The 18,822-nt window shown below is 43.8% G+C and overlaps 1 protein-coding gene across 1 annotated transcript in view; it reads right to left on the reverse strand.

Moving 5' to 3' along the window:
- Positions 1–1,822: 1,822 nt before the first annotated feature.
- Positions 1,823–18,822, reverse strand: part of CHCHD6 (coiled-coil-helix-coiled-coil-helix domain containing 6) — a 234,171-nt gene continuing 217,171 nt past the window's right edge. The window contains exon 6 of the mRNA XM_056864341.1: positions 1,823–1,874. Within this exon, the coding sequence (XP_056720319.1) occupies positions 1,851–1,874 (24 nt within the window). The 3' untranslated portion in view covers positions 1,823–1,850. The remainder of the gene's footprint in view (positions 1,875–18,822) is intronic.

Below are 18,822 nucleotides of genomic sequence, written 5' to 3' on the forward strand. Positions count from 1 at the left end.
GTACCCTTGGACCACGACTCTCTTAAGTATAAGACAAAGCCCCAGGAGAAGATGGAAGCTTTTTTCTTTGACTCTTCCTGTTAAAGTGCAACATGGGGTAACTATCAGTTCCTACTATTCTCCTCCTGTCCCCTATATTTGCACTGAAAAAACTGTTAGGAGGGAAAATATTAAGCATAGCCTTCTAGGGTTGTAAAAATTATATGATAACAGGAGAAGGGAGCCCTTTCCCTATTGCTATGGCAAGAGTAAGCACTGTCCATCATTAGGGCAGGCTACAGTCCTGGGCACGCCATTGCAAGAGAGGAGATACCTTTTTGTACCCTCCTGATCACCAGGGCTGGATCTGGGGGGGGCGGTCTGGGAGAGGCAAGCGCCCCGGGCACAAGGAGGGGGAGCCAGCGTGGGCTTAGAGGAGCACCGCAGCACCACTGCATGGGCGCAGCTGCCCGCCCACAGCCCAGCTAGTGCGCGTGCCGCCGCCGCCACCCAACATGTAGCCACCCGCCCTGCCTCTTCACCCGCGCCAAGCCTACAGCAGCTGCATGCGGGGCAGGGGGTGGGCAACTGCCCCTTGAGCCACCAGCACCTGGCTCCAGCGTGCGCACATGCATGCATAGCACACCCCTCCCTCCTGCCCTGGGCACTCTTTTCCCCAGCTCCGTGCCTGCTTGTCATAACACCTCTTTCATTCATTCTTGTCCTGCAAAAGTGTGGTGCATAAGGATTTCATCTCATTCAATCTATTAGACAATAGGAAAGCCACCAGATGCTAGAAAAGGGCATTGCTTCAGCCAAGAATAGGAGATGCAGTTAATAAGAGCTGCCTAGTCAATGTCTGTTAGGGTGACTGAAAGCGTTGCAGAACTATAGAATGTTTTGGATCCTGCAGTGTGATACTGTTTGACTCCAGTGAACTCTAAATCACTGGCAGGCAGCAAAGGAGGGAAAGGAAGCAGCAGAGAGACTGTTACGGTAAGGGAGGGGGGCACAAAAGGCAGAGAGAAAGGGAGCACAGAGTAGGCGGAGCCTTTTGCCATTTGACTCAGCAAGGCCAGCTTTCTCTGCCAGCTAGAACTTTTCAGCCTTTCCAACTAGGCCAGAGCTACCCATCCAGCTCTTGGCATGGAACAAATGAGATTTCTAATTTAGAAACAGTGTCTGTTTTCTATTATCAACACTGACTGGAAGTCTGATGAAAGGGGCCGGGACAAGGAGGGAGGGGAGTCGGAGTCATTCTTGAACTGTTGGATCAGAAAACATCTGACAGCACGTCCATCAAACAATCTTTATTGTTCTTAGGGGGACCTTTAAAGAGGATAGAGGGAGGAATGCTTCTGTTGGTCTCGTTCACTCAACGAATGCAAACACACACGAAGAGCAGTTATTAACCATAACAAGTGGGGCTCTGGCCTTTCCCCACGTTCCTCAGATGCCTGGCTTTAAGGAACAAGGACAAAGGCTACATCTCGTGAAACACAGGCTGAGTAACAACGAAAAACAACAGTTTAACAAGCTTTTTTAATGGAGGCCTCTGTCTTGCATGCTGGAGGAGAATGTAATCTGTTTGTGAGAATTTTTCTCTCCGGGAAATTTCCATGGAAGAAGGACGAGGATGTTGACGCCCATTTTGCAGAGAGTTACTTCCTCAAGCTTGGAGCTCTTCCTCAAGTCCAAATTCATTGAATCAGACTGATACGCACAGGCAACTGCATACTGGAGCCACAGCGCTTTCCAGGACCACTGCACAGAAGGCACTGTATCATCATCAGCACGAATCTAGAGAGCTGCTGGGCTTCGAAGAGCTTTGGTGGTCCCCTGCCTTCTGTACTTTTGCTGGCAGCTCAGTTTTAATCAAAATGGACCAACAGTTCCTGAGAAAGAGAAATAAAGAGATGGGCCATTACTCAGTCAACTGCTGGGAAGACCACGCGGCATGGAATGCAACAAGGTGGCTGGCGCCAAGTCTTGGAAGAGCCTGCCCTGTAAATCCTGAGGTTCATCATAACCTGCAAATCCCAGTAAGACTTAATGGTAAAATTCATTTGAAATGCTGAAACTATAAAGTCCAGTACTACTTTGATTTGTTTACTGAGTAACAGTAAAAAGGTCCCTGTCCCGAGCTTATGATCTAAAATTATATACATGGGGATCCAACACAAGCAAGGAAGGAAGGAAGGAAGATGCAGACAAAGTTAACAGGTGGAAGAATATGTATCCATTTCAATGACACATCCTTAGTTCTCCATGCCTTCCTGAAATGAAAATCTAACAGTTGGGCTGTTAAGGAGTTACTCTCACCTGTATGGGACATTACTTGCATTACATTACATGGAAACTAAAAACCTCTTTAACTGTTTTAAATGCATCACATTAACCACTAAACCATGAAGCTGTGTGAAGAATGATCGGTCTCTTCAATGATCATTCTGTATAGATACCAGCCTCCTGACTGAAGAGAAGTCAGAAGTTTATTTATTTCAGGTCTTGGTGAAAACCTTGCATCCCAGCCAATGATCACTCAATATGGTCTTTTAAGAACTTTATTTAAAATCACCTTGAACAGAATAAATAAACAAGAATCATTATGATACGGAAAACATTAGGATATGTAAATGAGATTATAAATTAAAAAGCATCCATGCCACTCCTTCTCCTACCTAGTCTGCATTTAAAAGTGAAATGCAATTCTAAAATTCTTAACAAACCTTTTCAGAAAAGTCTCATCAAAGATTTGAGAGATTTGAGGATTTTAGGGTGTGGCTATTTTATGCAGACATAATTAAGTGACTCTTACATGACTTTATAAACCATCTAATTCTTTTTCTCTAGTGGTGTGATGATAACTCTTAACTTTCCAAAGAATAATTGTTGCAAATTGTTCCATTTGTTCTAGGATTTATTCTGGGCATAAAGCCATTGATTCATATGTTGTTCTTCTCAAAGATAAAAACTGTAAGTTAACTAGAACACTGAAAAAAAATGCATGTTTGCAGATTTATGCAAAAACCTAAAACCAAACTCTCAGGCCTACTATATCTTAAATGATGGTTTAAAGTTAAAATCTGCAACAGTGCCAAAAACTTCACCCAAAAAGCAAGTTTCAATATGGGATTTGAAGGAAAAGATGTGGCATCATGTGGGGTTTTTGGAAGGGAATTTTATGTAAAAGGGGAGAAAGGGGTGAGTTGTTTAAGGAAGCAGCAGATGTTTCAGTGACTGTGTGATGGATCTGGAAGTACGTGGTGGCCTAAATTCAAGCCTGGGTGGGGGACAGAGTACAAAATATACTGTCATGTCCTTTGAACAACATGGAACAAAAAGCTTCAGGTAGGGTAGGTCAGGGGTCCCCAACATGGTGCCCATGGGTGCTATGGAGCCAGACAACACTTTTTTTTAGTGTTTTTAGGAAGTGGGTGGGGCCAGGTGGGGTTTTTGCCCAGCAAGGCTTCTGATGACTATTGGAGATCTGAATGACTGCACAGAGTTTTTAAAATGCTGCTTTGGCAGCAGCTGCCACCACAACACAAGGATCTACCCTGTGTTACTGAAGTAAAGCTGTGGCAATCATTTTGTGGCTGATTCCACTTCCCGTGGCAGCTATTTTATTGCTGTGCGCAACATGCTATGTCAGAATTCCAAATGAGCCCCCCGGGTTCAAAAAGGATAGAGACCCCCAGGGTAGGTACATAGCTCTCCTCCATTTTACTGTCACAAAAAACAGAGAGAGAAAGAGAGAGAGAGAGAATGACTGGCCCATGGTCACCCAATAAGTTTCATGGTGAATAGGAACTCGAATGTGGGCCTACCCAGGTCAAATCCAACACTCTCACCACTATAGCACAATGGCTTTTATCACCACACTTTTCAACATCAGGTTATGAGGTTAAAGGGGTAAGGGACAGACGTTTAAGGACTTGTCAACAGTTCATATCCTAGAGGATTCTGAGTTTTGCTGAGGAAACCACTAGAGACCACATGCTCAGGTTGTAAGGATATTTTATACAGATGGTCAAAGCATTAAATATTAATTTCAGGCATTGTATCACATTTATAAACAAAGCCTTGTAAGATATCAAAAAAATATTCATCCTTAAAAATTGGGTTCTGGTGGTGGCAGAAGTTTTCCTTTGAAGAAAAAGATCTTCGTTCTTAAATTTGTGATAACAATATGGTTCTTCATCTGTTTTTAGGTGTTAGGTGAAGGAGTATCAACTGGCACATCGCAACAAATGAAATTCTTCTGACTGAAAACTATCAGACCAGATCTGCTGATACTTGTCAACTGAGTAAGAAGACTTCATCACAAAACCATCAGATAAGAAATATCAGCCCCAAAAGATTACTGGAAATAGGGTTATCCACGAGCTTCCCAATTTGCAGCTCACATCCCAAAAGGTTTCTGTGAATCAAAGCTGCCTTTGATGGCACTCATCAATCAATTGAAGCTGTTACCACTGGAGGCCTGATAAAATTACTTCTAAGAACAACACGCTGTGAATAGAAGGACTAATTGCTATTTTCCCCTTCTTTAAAGAGACATTTGGCTCACCAAGGTTATGGGACTGGCACTGTTTGTAGGCTGAAACCCTTTCAGTGCAAGACTCATTAGACATGGTAAAGTCTGTCACATCCCAATCAATAGAGCTGCTCGGTACACAGATTCAACCCAATGTCCAAGCTTGCATTACACCAGTCCTGAGAAGATTATGTCAAAGATTTGCTTTTGCTAATTCCAGCAGCAGGAAGGGCCTCATTCTTCAGTTGTATTTTAAAACTGAGCAATATCCAAAACAGGCCGCAGGAGAGCACGATATCACGAAGTGGGCAACGACTGGAAAGCACTGGAAATCACCAGCCATTTGTGTAGCGGGTTCATTTGGTTATCAGTGGGCTGCAATTCCCCCTTTTGCCATTCCTACTGTGCACAATAGATTCAAGTGGACATCTTGTCAAACTGGTCACTGCTCCAATTTAAACCATTGTCACTTGCTGCTATCATGCATGTCAAGCAGTAGGATACTTCAAACAGACCCTCCAAACCAATAAAAAACTACTGCTGACAGAACAGTATTATATATAAAAAGGCCCCAAGGCTCCATCTATTAAACATGCAGATGCGTATAAGATTGCAAGGCTGCCTGAGACATGCTTCCCAATCCTCTACTTTTTCTCAGTGACTTGTGGAATGTGTTAATGCCATAAAGCTCAGGGTGGATTTAAAAAAAACAACTAGGAACAGGTTTGCTCCCTGATACAAGCTGTAATGTATTCATATATAGAACACCTACCCTAATATCAAGAACATGGGATGAGTCAGTGGAGTCACAATTAATTCCATACTTCAGAATTAAGTTTGACTTCACTGACTCATTCCACAATTGTGCAAATAAAGACACTGGCCTTCCGTTTTAATTATGGGGGGGGGAGTATGCAGATAATAAGATGAGAATCCCATGATACAGGGACAGGCTTGAAGTGATTTAGGTTCTACAAGGGGTCCTTCTCTCAAACATGTGCAACATGCACTGATAACAGCCTGGGCTTCTGACAGCCAGACCACTGATGCCAGATTTCTTCCGATTTTATCAAGAGACCCAGAGTCGATCATGGGAAAGCATGAAATTGCTCCCAAGTGGGCAGAGGCACACAAATAAATGAAGAGGTAAGGAGAGGAACATTTAAAGCTGGCTGGGCTTGGATTTGGGACAGATTTTGTGAAAACTAAGGTGCCCTGAAGCAAAGCTTGATCTCCAGAGACAAAGCTAGAAAAGAGGTCCAGTGAATGCAGCGATCCTGCAGCACCGAGCCCACTATGGGTTGCAGCCCCTGCACCAGCTTTAGTTTTGGCAGTGGAAATTGGTACAAAGCATAGGGATGGACAGGACTAATAATAGAATCATAAAGTTGGAAGGGACCACCAGGGTCATCTAGTCCAAACTCCTGCACAATGCAGGAAATTCCAAACCACCCCCGTCCCACACCCCCAGTGACCCATACCCCATGCCCAGAAGATGGCCAAGGTGCCCTCCCTCTCATGATCTGCCTAAGGTCATGGAATCAGCATTACTGACAGATGACCATCTAGCCTCTTCTTAAAAACCTCCAGGGAAGGAAAGCTTACCACCTCCTGAGGAAGCTTGTTCCACTGAGGAACTGCTCTGTTAGGAAATTCTTCCTAATGTCTACGCATAAATTCTTTTGAATCCCCAAACAGGAGTCTCAGTCAAATTCCCAGAATACACCTAGCAATAGCCACACTGCACAATTTATTCTACCAAGCATTAGTGCACCAGTATGCCTGTCAAACCCCACCCCCATATACCTATGAGGATGTTGACGGGCTGGCTAACAACACCAAACAAGGAGGGGGGAGGGAGATGAGGGTTCTACTTAACCAGACATACTGAATAGGAAGCATGCAGATCTATTTTTCCCCCGTGGAAGTAAGGGACTAAAATAAAACTGCTTTAAAGATGTCAGAATCAGCCATCAATGGTTTTGCTTTCAATGCACACACTTTGGCAAATGATTGGAATGGCTGAAAATAATACCTGCAAAATAGATTTAAATGATGCTTGTGAAAAAGCTCCTAGTGGGACACAAGAACATCAGTGAGAAAGTTTATACTCGAGGCTGTTTTTGTGATCCAGCAGCATGAACTAGAAAGATCTGCCTACCTAAACTCTGGTGAAGAACAATAACCACAAAACCCATTTAAAAAGTAATGGCAGTCCCCCCGTGCAAGCACCGGGTCATTACTGACCCAGGGGGTGACGTCACAGCACGACCCATTAAGGTTGTTAAAAAAGCTACCTCATCTGCAAGGCATTAAGAGGATGTGGCTGTGGAACTGATTTCCCTTTGAGATGGGAACAAATCATGCTATCTTAAAAGGAGAATTTCTTCAGGTTATACAACAAAGCATTTTCACAGACAGAAGGATCCTCCCCCCTCCTGATGCAGCTTCAAACACTGGATTATTTTGGCATGATTTGAGCTCTGCCGACAGAAGAAGGGAGTGATTTTGACTCCTTTCTTTGCCCTCCCCACTGCAACCCAAATGGCTGGTACTCGTGACCCAGGGAATAAATGTGATCCAGGGAATAAACGTTCCTGGGGTTGGAAATGGCTGCTAGTGGGAGGGGAGATCCAGGAAGGAATCCTTGCATGGCCCTTGCACCAGATCCAGCCCACTGTCAGTCCACATCCCAAACATGAAATGTAAAGGTAGGGTTTCAATGTGCCTCACTTTACATTTACTTTCATTGAAACCTCATTTGCCATACAGTTGCCCACTCGCCAGGGTTTGTGAGTTCTTCATGAACCACAATAAACTTCACCAATAAACTGTGATTAGCCCAAGGTCACCCAGCAGGCCTCATGTGTGGGAGGGGGAAACCAACCCAGTTCACCAGAGTAGAGTCTGCCACTCATGTGGAGGAGGGGGGAATCAAACCCAGTTCGCCAGATTAGAGTCCACTGCTCATAACCACTATACCATATTTTCTATGAATGCTTAAATGTATTCAAAATAAACAAAAATTTGCTTCAAAAAGTGGGGGGCATGGGATGTTTTGAGCCCTCAGTCTGCAGATTGTGCACACTGTGTGGCAGACTTAACAGGCGGTGGGTGCAGCTGAAATCAGGTTTTGGAGAGAAGGTGAGCAAGGGCAGCCTCCAATGGCAAACAAATGTTATCCTTTACTTATTTACCAACATAAACTCCACCCTACTACTGCTCTGCTCAAGACGTCAACTTCCCATATTTGCTTTACGTCTGTGGAAAGCTTGCTTGGATCAGCAAACTGAACACCACACACAATACACAAAAGCCTTTGTTTTGCCTTGTCAAACATGGACTGCTCTGGATGCCTGCTTCTTGTTTTGCCTGAGGTTACAGCGATTTGGAGGCCTGGAGGCATTCTTCGGCGGGAAAATCTTCCTGTTAATGTACCTCGTGTTAATTGTTTTCACCTAAGAATATATTATTATTCTCTTTCTCTCTTTTCCCCCTGACAACAATATTTCCCTGAAGTCTATGAACTGACTTTCTTTCTCAGGGGCAATCTTCCAATGCGAGGCTACCCCCAGTCCCTCCATCCATAAATGGTTGCCTGAACCATCTGTTTGAAGAAGGTATCTGGATGCTGAGCTGCTTACATTGCTTCTTTGTGTTCTGAATGCCACACAGATTGCTGGTGCACCTGAATCACAACCGCCCAGTTGTAATGGATGGATTGGGATGGGCTCTGACAGAGAGGGAGTCTCTTTGGTTAATCCATATTATTTCCTCAAGGGACACAAAAAAATAAAATAAAACTATCAGGATGCTGCAACTACAGCTCCGGTCACCTATGCTCTGTAGAGTAATTTATAACATCTCCTAATCTTCAGCAGTTCTCAGAATCATCGGTTTGCTCATGCATTATAACATTGATTTCCCTAGGACAATTGCTCTGATCGTGGTTATTACCCAGAAAGAGCCTAAATCATTAGCCCATTCATAGGAAGTGTTTTTCACTGACTGTGAACCTCTGCAATTCCCTAGAAAACTGTTAAATAAAGACACCCAAGCTTGTATACAGCCCCGTCTTCTCCCAAAGCAGCCCCTTGCAATGACTCATCGCAAGGAAGTAAACCTCTATTGTGGCCACGAGCTGGAAAGCACAGGGGATGAAGAGAATGAAAATAATTTTTGCAATGGGTCACTACCAAGGAGGAGGATGGCTAATGAACAGTGGCCTCAATACCAAGGGTGATTTTGCTAAATTAATGTTAATTGCATTTAATCTCATTTTCCACCATTAATAAAGTCCCACCAGGCTAGAATGACATTATTTGTGCTTGCCATGAAGATCCCACCTATGTCTTGCAATGGATGTAGAAGGAGAAAAGAAGGGAAGAACATTCTTCTTGATAAAATGTCTCTCTTTTGCGCCTGCTTTAAAAAAAACCAATAAGGGGATATGCTAACATTTATGTAGTGCTTTCAATATCCAAAGCACTTTACACTCCACATCCCAATCATTCTTGCAAGCAACCCTGCAAGGCAGGTCATTAACGCTCTTATTTTACAGACAGTGACCAAGGCTGTGTGGAGAGTGACCTGGCCAACAGGGGAGCCCAAAGCTGAGCTGGGACTGGCACTACCACCCCCACCCCCTTCTGCTGGACCACACTGGATCACTAACAATGAAAACATAACAGCGATGTTAACTTATTTGTAGCCCAATCCAATTTGGGTTTGCTTATGGGTAAACCCCACAAAATTCAACCCCCACACTGCAGTCCCAAGCCAAATTGGTCCACTGCAGGCTTCAAAATTATATTCTCCCCAGCAACTCATTAAAAAACGTATCATATAGTTTGGGCCTTTAAGTACGGCTGGAGACATAGGGCTGTTTTCAACGTAGTTAAATTTGAGAACACCACTGTTTCACACAGAATATACACACATTTCTTTCGTGCCCCTACTGCATCTCTGCAAACAGGTTATTGGAACAATGCAAAACACTAAAGTCCATTCATTTGAATACAAAATGGGTTATATATACACTATAAGCGGCTATCCATCTATCAAAATGCCTTAAACTTTCTGGAGGGAAAATTAAGCACAGCTTTCGGCCTGTCGCAATGCTAGCCTTGAACCAGTGAAGCCAAAAATCCTGTCCCCTTTTGCTGGCAGATACACAAACAGGAGTTACAGCACAGAAAGGATGACATGAAGGATCTCTCTTGTGGCAGAACAAATCCTAAAATAGTACTAATATCAGTGGATTTCAAACTTTTTGAAGTGAGACTTAAACTTGCTGTACTTTTCGGGACCCGCTTCCAAAGCAGCTCCACACTACTCTCCCATCCTCAACAGAAAAATGCAGGAATCTCACCTCAGTTAACAATGAACAAGTTTATAGTTAATTGCTAATGCTTAATATTTATAAATACATAGTACACCTGAGCAACAGGCTATATTCCATGACCATTTTGAACATTATGAAGAGGCAAATCCCAATTTGTTTGTTCAGAAATTTAGTATGCCACCTCTCCTGAGCATGCTTGAGGCAGCTCACAACTGAAACCATAAAACAATACCTCACAGAGTAGTTGTACAGATTAAAAAAAGGATAGGAGAACCATGTAAGCTTCTTTGTTCCCCACTCTGGAGAAAGGCAGGGTATAAATGAAGTAAATAAATAATGAAGATAGCTGAAGATCGGAGCCAGATAAAAGACAGGTTGGTGAATGGATGAGAAGGAGAGAATGAGGCAGGGAAAGGGGAGAGGATATCGGGGTTGCCAGGAGAGAGAAAAGGGGAAATAATATGGGGAGGGTGATACAGGGGAAAGGTGCCCCCTCACAAGTCTTTGAGCAGTCCCTACCATACAAGTGGGCATGGCCCAGCAGCTGGTACCATGGAACTGAGCCATAGTTTTCCTAGGTAGAGGCTGCTGGGAGGGGGGAGCTGAAGACAGAAGGGCAGATAAAAGTAGGTTGGCTGTTGGGTGGGGGAAAGAAAAGGAACAGGAAAAGGGGAGAGAGTCTATGGTGGCTTCCAGGAAGGGAAAAAGGAAATAGTGGGGGGGGGGGATGAGATCCCACCCCGGCAAGTCCTTATGGGTTAAGAATATAAGAAAAGCCCTGCTGGATCAGACCAAGGTTCATCAAGTCCAGCAATCTGTTCCCACAGAGGCCAACCAGGTGCCTCCAGGAAGCCCACAAACAAGATGACTGCAGCAGCATCGTCCTGCCTGTGTTCCACAGCACCTAATATAATAGGTTCCTGCTTGTACAGTATAAATACAATAATTACCACAGCTACCTGCATGGGAACAAAAATAAATAGTCTATAAAGAAGAGCAGAGAACTTCGGCTACTCCCTTCCTTGTGCAATAAGATTAACCCCCTCCCCTGTTCTTCAAGTTCCCTAGACCCCAGGAGGGATAAAGGAATCCAGTTGGTACATGATGTTTTCTAAAGTGGAATAATGAAAACCTGCACAGATTCCACTCTAGTTTTAAGGGGATTAAAAGGGGCTTTAGAAGTATGTATGACTAAGACCTCTGCTAACAGTAACAATGGAAGGAATACTCTCCTTTGCAAAGGCAAAAAGAAACAGAAAAATCACTCAGTGACACAACACGACCTCACTTATGCGCAGTGCAACCTAAAAACAGGCTATAGAATGAAGGGCAAGCAGAAATCTTGGGAGGTTGTTGTGTGCAGAATGCGACAAGCTGAACCATCCCCACAATAAATCTGGGATCTTTCTCTTGCAGGTTGGAGAAACAGAGGCTAGAGGGGAGAGGATATGGCCACATGCAGCTCATTTCGGTCACTTCAAAGTGTGACAGGTAAAAATCACTCACATTTGAGATATTAGAGACTGTGCATTGTATGTTGTGAATTTAATGAGTGGATATAAAGAGTACCCACCCAGTAAGGCAGTTCTTATTTTCCTAGTGTCTGAAACCTTTCAACGTAAGTAGTACAAGCAGAATAAAATATTGATTTAACTTTTTTTAATTGCTTCCTTTTTTATAGGAAAAGTACATTCACCTGTGGGCTCCCCACCTCAGCCAATTTCTATTTACATATCTTTAAAAGCCTTGTGCTGTTTGGTCTTGGCTTTTTACTCAGTTGACATTTCAAATCTCTAGCAAGGATAGCCATTTCCACCACAAACATGTATTCTGAACATGTGGGGTGAGGAGTAATTGAAGAAAAATATCCTGGCATGGTGTTCCCAATTCTGTCTCTGCTCAGTGATACTGAAATTTCCCCCAGAAGTATTATGAGCTCGACTGCCTTTATTTGTTTAACAGTTCACATTTTCATTAAGCTGTTGCTATTCGGAAGCCAGTAATTTTATTTGTATGATAGCCGTATTCATCTTGTGCCTACAGGTGCCGATGTTGCTCCTTCTTCTCTTTGGTGGGCGGGGGAGGAGTGTGTCAGCAAAGGTAGAAGTAGCTGTACACTTAGAAGAAGAAGAGTCGGTTTTTATATGCCAACTTTCTCTATCACTTAAGGGAGACTCAAACCGGCTTACAATCACCTTTCTCTTCCCCTCCCCACAACAGACACCCTGTAAGGTAGGTGAGGCTGAGAGAGCTCTAACAGAGCTGTAACTTGCCCAAGGTCACCCAGCTGGCTTCATGTGTACAAGTGGGGAAACAAATCCAGTTCACCAGATTAGCTTCCACTGCTCATGTGGAGGAGTGGGGAATCAAACCTGGTTCTCCAGATCAAGAGTCCACCGCTCCAAGCCACCGCTCTTAACCACTACACCACGCTGGCTCTCCACTTAGGTATCTGCAGGTACCTAAGAAAGGCTTGCCTTTCCATTGTCATTGTAAGACAGACTGCCATTAATATTTGCAGGCTCACAGCTCGAGGCGATACCCCAAACATAAATTAACATCTGGTGTTAGGGAAGGCAATTCAATGGCACAAGCAAGGCCACTAGAACAAAGATGTTTTTCTTTGAACTGGAGTAGCTATGCCAGACCACTGCTGAAATCTTTTCTCCTCCCCAAGGGACTAGAAAGAGACCTGCTGGAGCATTTACCTCCAGTTCATCAGAGATATCCTAAGTACCCAAGAACTACGTGAATGCGAGAAAGGAAAGCAAGTCAGATGGCCTTGCCTACCGTGCTCCAAATCCCACCTGATGGGACCCAGAAGAGCGGAGACAGCCAAGGACAGGAAGGCAGCAGACTGATCCTGTCAGGATTATGATGCAAGCACAACGACAAACTGGGTTATGGCTAAGATTAAACTCTTGCTATTTATGAAGAAACACACATGCGACACTCCTGAAACAAACGTCTCTCAGGAAAGATTTTGACATTTAGGGCTGCTTTTTAAAAAGACGGGTGCGCTATGGCAAGTCACGCCAAATGTCTGTTCATTATATAACAGGGAAAATGACAAGGCCTATCTCTGTCATTGAAAGAAGCCCCCTGAACTATGGAGCTGTTTCTGGAGCTTCCTTCCCTGGCCTTTTCTCAGAGAGTGATGTGTATATGTGTATAATGATAACATTAGATTTGCAAGCGCCTTTTAGAAACAGGAGAGACTCAAGTACGCCAAGTATTTTTACAAAACAACATAGAAAGTAGGACAGTGACTTCTCACCTTCCTCAACAAGCCCAGAGCAGCCTGAATAGCCCAGCTTAAGATCAGCCCTGGTTAGCAGTTAGATGGGAGACCACCGAGTAAGGTTGGGGTTGCTATGCAGAAACAGGCCCTGGCAAGCCACCTCTGAATATCTTTTGCCTTGAAAGCCCCATGAGGGGTCACCTGTAAGTCAGCTGCTGCGACCTGAAGGCAAGTTATTCAATGGATGTAGAAGGAGAAAAGCATTCTTCTTGATAAAATGTCTCTCTTTTGCGCCTGCTTTTAAAAAAAACAATAAGGGGATATGCCAGTGGTCCGCAAACTCATTAGTCAACAGAGCCAAATATCAACAGTACAACAATTGAGATTTCTTTTGAGAGCCAAATTTCTTAAACTTAAACTATATAGGTAGGTACCCACATAGCCCAAGGGCAAGTTTCTGTCTAGCAAAGTGCAAAGCGAAAAGTGTAATGTCTAACTTCACATGAGTGGAGTCAATCAGCAGTGGTGAGCTGCTTAACTCCAGCCATTTAAAGACAGAATGAGGACAGCAAAGCACTTAACAAAAGGGCTATCTAAATGAAACGGTTAAGCAGCAGCTTATATGCTTCAGGAAGATGAAAGGAAACATAATCACAAGTCAGAGATCCTCTCACACAGCCCCTGGCCATGCAAATAGTTTTCACTCCTCAGTAAGGTACAGGTGCAAAATAAAAAATAATAATAAAAAGGTGGTGAATGCACTTATAATCAATCATATACAATGCTGCTAAAAAAAACTAATCAGAACTGCAAGGGAAAGAGAGAAAGGCTTGAATAAAATGTTGAATACACGAGGAAGAATATTGTGCTTGATCTGTGGTAATGTTCATACTTCTCAAGCTTTTGCTTGTTTCAGAAGGGAGGATTCTGAGTCTCTTCCCAGGATTAAGAACTAAATATGATGAGAACTTTGCAGTGAATGTTATCCTGTTCGACCAACATAACTTACTCATAAATTGAACCCCAGAATATTTCGTCTGGCCCTTGCTCTTCGTTACCCAACTCAAGCTGTTGCAATAGATGAGCATCCTGTCTTTATGTCTTGCGGCTACTTTTGTGCCACTGCCCCACCCAGGGTCGGTTCAGGATGTTAAAGTGCAAGGCATCACTTGGCTTGCCCCGTTTGCATCTGCACAGTGGGAAGCACAATTTAAATGACCTGCTTTGGATACATGACCTGCAATTGCCGGCATCTATCTTGAATTGCAAGATCTGTCACCTAGGGTTAGTTCTGTGCTGCAGTACCTTCTCTGGCTATTGGGATGGATGATGCAGATATTAATCACTCAAGAGCCATCTCTCTTTTCTCTTCATTTCAAAGCTCTAATTAGAGAAGAACTACGTGGTAGAGACCAGCTGACATTTATCTAGTAGCAGTCTTCTCTCTAAAAGACCGGAGGTGAGCTCCTTAACTCGAGCAGTTTAAAACATACACAGGAAGAACAAAAAAAAAAAAGAAAGAAAGAAAGAAAAAGAAAGAACCACTTTTCAAATAAATGTGCTGCATTTGTGTCTTCTGGACATGGCTTGGGCAGATTTCTCTCCCTCCCTCTTTTTGACAAATGGTACTAGTTGCGTCTTGTAATTTCCTTCCCCGTGTGGCATATGTCTGTTTGTGATAGATACCAGCGCAACTGCTTGGGTGTCCAGTTATCTGCCAGAAAAGTATTGTCTGTTTGGAACCAAGTCATACTGAAGCAGCAGCCCCAGAGGCTGACAGAAGGAAGGAAGACAAGGTGGTTGTCAGCTGGGAATGTTTCAAGTGCTGCTGATGGAAAGTCTCTAGCAAAAAAACCCCCCAAAAAACAGGCCCTACAGTCAGTTTCAGAGTCATCCTTTCTTCTTCCCTGCCATTCCTAAACTACTGATTCCCCAGAGTTCTTAATGTTTTCCCCATTCACCTTTCCTAAAAGTATTTAACAACTTAAAACTAGTGACATAATCCTTTCCACATGGTTCCATCCCATACCACAGCAGTGGTATGAGTGTGAACAGGCGGCGCCCATGGTTACCATCCCTCCTAGCCCCCTAGACGGGGTAAGAAAGACCCAAGAGATGACCCCATTCAGCATGGTTCTGGTATTCACGTGCACAGTATAGTCATGCGGGAATTTCATCATGGGAGAAGCAGTTGTGTACCACTGCACGTGTACCTTAAAGGCCCAGAGTGACTCAAAAGGGATAGAGATCCTACATTTGGTACAATAGAGAAAACTCAGGCTTAACAACAGTCCAGTCACCCCAGAACAACCTAAGGCAAGGGTGTCAAACATAAGGCCCCAGGGCTGGATTCAGCCCCATGAGAGGTTATCCGGCCCGCGAGCCAGCTAAGGCAACCACCACCACCCCACTCTCAATCTGGGCTGGCAAAGCATGGCCCGGCCTGACCAAGTGACATTTATGTCATATCCGGCCCTCATAACAATTAAGTTTGACACCCTTGACCTAAGGTATAGAGGATTAAACATGTAAAACTGCCTATTGTGGAGTCACAGCAGTAGCCCAACGAGCTCTGAGCTGTACTAGCAGCAGATCTCCAGGACCCCAGGCTGTGTATGAGGACCTGCTGTGTATGAGAACCTTCTCGCTGGAGATGCCAGGGACTGAATCCAGGGCCTCTGAATACAAAGTAGGTGCTCACCCTACTGAGCCACAGCTACTTCCCCCAAACACACACATCTTCTGCACTGGTGCCTAGGGGTGACATCACAACACTGAGAGGTTGTTTCAGTCCGAAGAAGGAGTTTCCCCATTTCAAAAATGCTGGGTGGCAGAGGGGCAAAGCGACAGTGCAAAGGCAATGCAAACAAACACAATACTTGTCAATGAACAGTTGCCTTCTAGCAAGATATTAGGACTATCAAAACAGATTAAATGAAGAAATTGGCAAAATGCAAGCCCCCTCTGGAGAATGTGTCAGAAATGAAATGCAACAGCACTAAAGACTTAATCTTCTGGAGATGTTTAAAGAACTTTTACTTAGGAATTGGTTTTTTTTTTCTTTTGCTTGGATGGGGTGAGTCGACACTAAAATCATTTTGATGGGATTATTTCATAACATTAACCATGTTTTAAATCTGTTCGTAACATTTAAAATATGTATTTGTTTAAAACTATTGTTGCTGAGCCTGGGTATTTAGAATGAGGGAAGTAATAACGCAGATATTAAATAACCTCAGAAGCCTTGATGGATAACGAAAAGGCAACATTGTTTATTTATCAATAAAATTTGTATGCCACTTCTCCAGATCAGCTCACAACTAAAACAATAAAAAATCAAACACAAAAATAAAAACAAATTAATAGAAACAAATCATGACAATAAAAACAAGCCAAGTCAATAAAACAAAACAAAATAAAAACCAGTCAATAAAAACAACCCTGGGCATAAAACCCCATTACAACAAACATACAAGTCTAAAATGATCTGATGAAACAGTCCTCAGTATAAAGCAGTTTCATGTGTTCATGTGTTCATGTGTTCATGTGAAAGAGGCACCTGAAAAAATACTTCTTTCTTTTTAAAAGACTAGTGGTTCGGCTCCCAAAACGAAACATCTTAAGGAACTTGTTTCTGGTTTGCTACTACCAAAAGCTATAAAGAGAGCCTGAACAGAAACTTCCACGGACCACTGTCAGTTCGTTCTGGTGACACGGAAAGAGGAGCGCAACTCCTGCACTACAGAACAAAGGAAGCATGTGGCTTTGAAAGGTCTATTGTTTTGAAAGATCTAATTTTGTGTTAATTCAAGAGTTCATTAATTAGTAAATGAGGCAAAAAATACCATTGTTAAATAATGCGAAAAAACAGCCAAATTTTCAAGTAAATCATCGATCACTGGAACCCCTGGCTTTCTCCTATATCCTCAGCCAGTGTTTGGATCTCACCAGTAAAAGAGCAGTGTTGACGGCTGATAATGTGACAGTGAAAGTCCTCACTAAAGAATGTGTGTGGGTGTGCGTATAAAAGAGGGGAAAATGTTAGGATTAAGTTTGCAAGAAGCTCGCCTTTTCTCACAACTAATGAGATACCTTCAGGGATGTTGGGGGATTTAAGCAGGGCTGTGATCAGATCTGAGCGCCCGCCCTAGAATCAGAGAATCTTTTTTTCTGTACTGGCAACAAAAAACCTAGTGCCCCAGAGGAAGGTGCAGTAGATATGGAACCGTGTATGAGAATGTGGAAGTAAATCCCACCTTTCCCTTGACCATTCGCAATTCTCTAACAGCAAAATTATTACACAAATAATTCTGGCACACGAGCGCACCCTAATCCTAACGGTATCCCAATATCTACAGCTGCTCAGACTCGGGGGGAATGGAAAAGCAGCAAGTCATGCTATTCGGTTGTGAGGTAGAGCCAAAAACTCCATTCCCACCGTATGCTTGTGTGGGCAGGTTCGTGGATCTCCTCAAAGGATCTCCTTGGTTTCCAAGCCCGCCATGCCAAGGGCGTTGCTAACGAGGGTCTCTCAGCAGGAGGCCTCGAATTACAGCAATCAAGACTGGCAGCACTGAAATGAACTGGGCTCTGCTTTTTCACTGGACTGTAAAGAAAGGGAGACACGACACCCCACCACCCAGCACGCAGACCAACCCACCCAACACAAAGAAGACAAGGCAGCTATTTGGTTTGCAGAGGACTTTCTCTCCCCCCACCCCCGTTTGTCCCACTCCACTGACTGTGGCGCTGGTCCAGACAACTTGCTCCCCCTTTCATGAGCACTGCGGTGGTCATTTCTCACGAACTGCCCATCATTTCCCTATCAAGCAAGGAGAAACGATCGCTAGAGACACGGCTCAGCCACGCTGAGATTTCGCTCTCACATTGGGCTGTAAATGCCCCTATAATGTTGGCTTTTTAAATCTTGTGTTATTATTACCCGCAGCTGCTATTCAGTCTGCAGAGAATAAAGCACCAGGGCTTTCAAGACCCACACAATAACACTGTGCATTTGCCAGCAATTGGACAAACAATGCCACTGTGTTTCAGCTATATTGGAAACCTTTATGTTGTGGGAGTCTGGCTGTGTATGTCCAAGTGTGCAGGCAATACAGGCGGGTGAATAATCTTGTGTCTATGAATGCAGTAGTTATTTTAGGAAGGTACGCCTAGGTGCCTGGCTGTGGAAACGTGTGTTGTCATGAATTCTCACAAATACAACACTGTGTGGACATGTGCAACCATATATGTACACCTGCAGCTCTAGCCCGGTATCTTTTCAGAAGCATCTCCAGGGATGGGGGATGCTATCAGATTCACAAGTCCAGTTGTCAGTGTTTTGGTGCACCAAATACTCGTGCAGCTCTTGTAGAGACAACAGGTTTAGGATGAACACGTTCTGCTCAGAAAAGCCACTCCCTGGGCCAAATCCAAGTGTGAATATAGACAGCACATCGATTTGGTAAGCCTAGACTATGGTGCAGTGATGTCTACACTGCGACACTCCTGTATTAAAGCTCTTTTTAAGGGATTTGGGGGCCAAAGACACAGGCAAGTGTTGGAAAATCCACGTGAGTAAACAAGAGCAGAAAATGCCCATCTCTGACTGTGCTGAGGTAAAGAGGCATTTTAGAACTGTCTTGGGGGCTGTTTTTGCCAAAGAACCTCAGTGGCTGGCGCCTATCAATATACTTGGTAAGTGAAGTGAATTTGGCA

Source organism: Euleptes europaea, chromosome 1, assembly GCF_029931775.1.
Source record: "Euleptes europaea isolate rEulEur1 chromosome 1, rEulEur1.hap1, whole genome shotgun sequence".
Taxonomy (NCBI): domain Eukaryota; kingdom Metazoa; phylum Chordata; class Lepidosauria; order Squamata; family Sphaerodactylidae; genus Euleptes; species Euleptes europaea.